The 5,446-nt window shown below is 54.2% G+C and overlaps 1 protein-coding gene across 1 annotated transcript; it reads right to left on the reverse strand.

Moving 5' to 3' along the window:
- Positions 1-278: 278 nt before the first annotated feature.
- On the reverse strand, positions 279-5,227 carry LOC120299108 (RNA-binding protein 14-like). The gene is made up of 2 exons (XM_039323557.1): positions 4,672-5,227; positions 279-382 (listed from the first exon to the last, which is right to left on the reverse strand). Exons 1-2 carry the CDS (start codon positions 5,117-5,119, stop codon positions 279-281), a joined length of 552 nt encoding a protein of 183 aa, XP_039179491.1. The 5' UTR covers positions 5,120-5,227.
- Between the last annotated feature and the right edge of the window lie 219 nt (positions 5,228-5,446).

Raw genomic sequence — 5,446 nt, forward strand, 5'->3', positions numbered from 1 at the left:
CAGTACTCAGCCATCTGAAGGCTGATGAGACTCAGGTTTCTGTAGCTTATTATTCCAGGACCCTGTCTCCTGCTGAGTGTAACTATGCTCAGATTGACAGAGAGGCTTTGCCATAGTGGCTGGCATTAAGAAATTTCATGATTTCTTATATGGCCGCAAATTTACAGTCTATACTGACCATAAGCCTCTCTTGGGGTTGTTTACCACAAACAAACAGACCCCAAATATCATTTCTCCTCGTATGCTGAGATGGTCCATTTTTCTGTCAGCATACGACTTTACCTTAATTCACAAATCAGGAAAAGATATGGGTCATGCTGATGGCCTGAGTAGATTGCCCTTGCAGCAATTGGAGCCTGATCCGGCTCCAGCTGTTCATACTCTGTCAATTCAGGAATTAACAGAGTGTCCCCTCAATGCCAGGGATGTGGCTGCAGAAACTGCCACTGATCACACACTCACACGTGTTGCCATGGGTATTGTCAGGGTGGCCTGACAAGTATTCCGATACGGAGTTTCAGAGCTTCTGGAACAAGAAGCATGAGTTTTCCACTTTCAAAGGTTGCCTGTTATGGGGTAGCAGGGTTGTGATTCCTACCTTGTTGAGGTCTATAATCTTGTCCTCTCTGCATGAGGGACATCCAGGTATTGTCAGGATGAAAGCGCTTGCGCGCAGCCATCTTTGGTGGCCTGGTCTCGATAAGGCTATCGAGGCCCAGGTTCATGGGTGCCAAGCGTGCCAATAGTCCTGGCCTGAAATGCCTCAGGCCCCAGTACACAGGTGGGAGGAAACTCAATTCCCTTGGTCCAGGGTGTATATAGATTACGCTGGGCCCTTTCAGGGGCAATTCTTCCTCATTGTGGTCGACAGCCATTCCAAATGGCTAGAGGTTGTTCCTGTTTCCTCCAATACTACTGCCAGCACCATCCAGGTGTTGAGAAGCATTTTTGCGTCACATGACCTTCCAGATGTGCTGGTTTCAGACAATGGTCCTCAATTTACTTATTCTGAGTTTGTATTTGTATTTTGTATTTAATTTTATTTATATGCCGCCCAATCCCAAAGGACTCAGGGCGGCGTACATAGTTAAAACAATCATAAAACAATAAAATAAAGCAGTCATACCGCGAGTCCAATCATATCCCGCCCCCCCCGGGGACATCAGCCCCAGGCCTGCCGGAACAGGAGAGTTTTAACGGCTTTCTTAAAGGCCGGCAGGGTGGGAGTAGTTCGAACCTTGGGGGAAGTTGATTCCACCAGGTCGGAGCCACCACAGAAAAGGGCCTTCCCCGAGGGCCCACCAGCCGACATTGTCTGGCCGACGGGACCTGAAGGAGGCCCAATCTATGGGACCTCACCAGTCTCTGGGAACTGTGCGGCAGAATGCGGTCCTGTAAGTAACCTGGCCCTATGCCATGAAGGGCTTTAAAGGTGATAACCAACACCTTGAATTGCGTTCAGAGACCCACAGGAAGCCAGTGCAGCTCGCGGAGGATAGGTGACACGTGGGCGTACCTTGGCGCACCCACAATCGCTCTCGAGGCTGCGTTCTGAACCAACTGCAGCCTCCGAACGCCCTTCAAGGGTAGCACCATGTAAAGCGCGTTACAGTAATCCAGTCTTAAGATGACAAGGGCATGAGTGACTGTGAGTAAAGCCTCCCGGTCCAAATAAGGCCGGAAATGGTGCACTAGGCGAACCTGTGCAAAGGTCCCCCTGGCCACAGCTGATAGATGTTGTTCCAAATTTAGCTGTGAGTCCAGGAGGACACCCAAGTTGCGTGCCTGCATTGAGGGAGGTAAATTTGCCCCCGCCAGGACTAATGATGGACCATCCAGTTGGCCTTTGGGAGGCAAGACCCAGAGCCACTCGGTCTTGTCAGGGTTGAGTCTAAGCCTGTTCACCCCCATCCAGACCCTCACATCTTCCAGGCACCGGCACATCACGTCGACTGCTTCACTGAAAGGACACGGGGTGGAGATATATAATTGGGTATCATCCGCATACTGATGATACCTCACCCCGTGTCGCCGAATGATCTCACCCAGCGGTTTCATGTAGATGTTAAAAAGGAGGGGGGACAGGACCGAGCCCTGAGGCACCCCATGATCGAGGCGCCTAGGGGTCGATCTCTGTCCGCCCGCCAACACCGACTGCGACCTGTCAGAGAGGTAGGAGGAGAACCACCGCAATACGGTGCCGCCCACCCCCACCTCTCTGAGACGACGCAGAAGGATACCATGGTCGATGGTATCGAAAGCCGCTGAGAGGTCAAGAAGCACCAGGATAGAGGAATAACCCCTATCCCGGGCTCACCAGAGGTCATCGGTCAGTGCGACCAAAGCAGTCTCAGTGCTGTAGCCGGGCCTGAAACCAGATTGAAAAGGGTCCAGATAATTAGTTTCATCCAAGGATCGCAAGAGTTGGGACGCCACCACCTTCTCTACAACCTTCCCCACAAAGGGGAGGTTGGAGACGGGACGAAAGTTCTTCAAAACAGCTGGGTCCAGGGAAGGCTTCTTGAGGAGGGGCCTCACCACCGCTTCCTTTAAAGGTTGCGGGAAAGACCCCTCCATCAAGGAGGCATTGATTATCACCTGGAGCCAGCCTCGTGTCACCTCCCTACTGGCAGAAACCAGCCAGGAGGGGCACGGGTCCAATAAACAGGTGGCAGCATTCATTGCCCTCACGGCCTTGTCCACTTCATCAGGAGTCACAGGCTCAAACTTGCTCCAGATAACATGACTAAGACCAGCCCCTGGCAACTCGGCTGGCACTGCCCAGTCGGAGTCCAGGTCTCTCTGAATCTGAGCGATTTTGTCCGAAAGAAACTGAACAAACTCCTCAGCTGTCCCCTGCAAGGGTTCCTCTGCCTCCTCCACTTAAAGAAGGGAGCGGGTCACCCTAAGCAAGGTGGCTGGGCGAGATTCTGCGGACGCAATAAGTGCGGAAAAGTGAAAACGCTTTGCCGCCCTTATCGCCACTAAATAAGTCCTAAGATAGGCTCTTAATAGTGATCGGTCAGATTCAGAGTTACTGGCCCTCCAACAACGCTCTAGACATCTCTTGTGGCGCTTCATCTCCCGGAGCTCCTCAGTAAACCAAGGCGCCCTCCGGGGACCACCACCACAGAGAGGTCACAAAGGCGCAATTCGATCCAGGGCCCTGGACGCCGCCTCATTCCAGGCCGCAACCAGGGACCCGGACGAGTTGTGGACAAGGGAGTCAGGTATTTCCCCAAGGGAACCGATTTGGGTCCATTAGGCACCTGGGGCGGAACCACCTAGTCGGCTCCCTCTCCCTGCGATGGGAGAGTGATGCTCTGAAGTCCAGCCTCAATAGGAAATGATCTGTCCATGACAAGGGCAAGATCTCTATTCCCCTTAATTCCAGATCATGTCTCCATTGCCCCGAGTGAAACACAAGGTCGAGTGTGTGACCACCCCTATGAGTCGGATCCTGAATTTCCTGGGTCAGGTCCCTGGTTGCCATGGAAGCCATGAACTCCTGCGCCGCCTCTGAGCGATCGCCAAGTGATGGTAGGTTAAATTCCCCAGTACTATAAGTCTGGGGAACTCCACCGCCAATCCGGCTACTGACTCCAGCAACGCAGGCAGGGCTGTTGCAACACAGCTGGGAGGTAGGTACATCAGCAGCAAGCCCAACTGAACCCATGAACCCAAGTTCAATAGGAGGGACTCACACCCAACAACCTCCGGGGCAGGAATCCCACAAGGACTCAAGGACTTCCGAGCGATGACTGCCACTCCCCCACCCCTGCCCTGATGTCGAGGCTGATGAAGCACCACAAACCCGTCCGGGCACATCTCCAAGAGGGAAACACCCCGCTCAGGGCCCAGCCAGGTTTCGGTTATACATGCCATGTCCGCCCCACTGTCCAATATTAAATCACGGACAAGGGGGGGTTTGCTGACAACGGACCTGGCATTAAGCAACAGCAGCCTACAATTAGGGCCCTGTACTCCCCTGTCACCAGTACTACAGGATGAGCCTTTTGAGGGGCCGGAACAAGGAATCGCTCTAACATAGCAAGTCCTCGTTCCCCAAAGATGGCTTGCCTCTCGGCTCCTGCCATATCTGCCCATCCCAGTCATAACCGGGATGCTCCGACCTTCTCCCCTCCCCGGAGTACCTCCACCCTCACCAGCCTTCTCCCTTCCTGACCGGACTTGCTTTCCATACAGACCAAGCCCAAGGGTAAGTCCTGCCCCCCCACTTTTGCTATTGCACTCAGCAGAGGGGGTACCAGGCTCCGCCCCCGAGTCCACCATTCTCATACCCCAAACACTCAATACACATTCACACTCAATTTATATACATAAAAATAAAAATATTCACATTCATACTCCCTAAATACAATAATAAAATTTATACATAACAGGGCCACCATTCATCTACATGCATACACACACCCACAACAAACATTCTCTAAAAAATAATATTGCCCCTCTGTGTCCCAGGCTGGTCCAATGTGGCCGGCTAGGTGATCATTAGGTACTTATCTTGGGACAGACCGTACTTGGCCTTATGCTCCTCAAAGAGCTGGGTCAACTTCTCCAAGTACCTCTCGTGCAGCTCATCAATGGCTTCTCCGGACATCCAACAATTGTGTAAAGTCAACCCAGCCACGGCGGGACGGCTAGTCAAACTGAGGCTCCTTAAAGCTGAGTTGGTTTCAATTGCTGGGACCGCAGCCGGGAATGGAGAACGTAACAACACCTCTGAGCATGTACAGAGTAGATTTCTAGGCCACAAGCTCGCCTCTCCCACTCCTTTCACGATGTGGCACTCGATGACGGGCCCGAACTCCTGGAAGAGGACGCGCAGCTCGCCGCTGGTGCAGGCGGCCGAGACGTTGCCCATGAAGGTCTTGACGGTGTGGGTGGGCCTCGGGCGGGAGAACTCCACGACCACGCGGTGGCAGTGCAGGAGGTGCCCATTGAGCTTCTGGATGGCGCGCTCGGCCGCCGCCTCGTTGCACAGGTGGATGAAGGCGAACTGCTTCATGAGGGCCACCTTCACCACCACGCCCGGCACGGCCGCCTTGAAGAGGTCGCGCAGCTCCACCCGCGATGCCCCCCCAGGCACGCCGCCCATGAGCACCTCCACGCCCGGCTGCACCGGGCCCGCCCATCCCTTGGAGGCCCGGAGAGAAGGAAAGAAGCCAGATGACGTGGATCCACAAAATGGCGCCCGTGAGAGAGACGCGGCCCCCCTCCGGCAACAGTCCTTCTGCCTCTTGTGACCTGGCGGGCACGCTGGCTCCGAGGCTGCGGGGGAGAGGGTGGGGGAGAGGGCGAGCAATGCTGGCGGGTCCTCCACTGCCGGTGAGATCCGACGCTGGGCTGGGTTGTGCCGCGACTTCGCCTCAGAACCTCCAGACTGGCTGAATGTTTTAAAGATGTTTTAAAGATGTTTTAAAGA

The sequence above is a fragment of the Crotalus tigris genome, unplaced genomic scaffold (genome assembly GCF_016545835.1).
Source record: "Crotalus tigris isolate CLP2741 ecotype Arizona unplaced genomic scaffold, ASM1654583v1 scf7180000024278.498577, whole genome shotgun sequence".
Taxonomy (NCBI): Eukaryota; Metazoa; Chordata; class Lepidosauria; order Squamata; family Viperidae; genus Crotalus; species Crotalus tigris.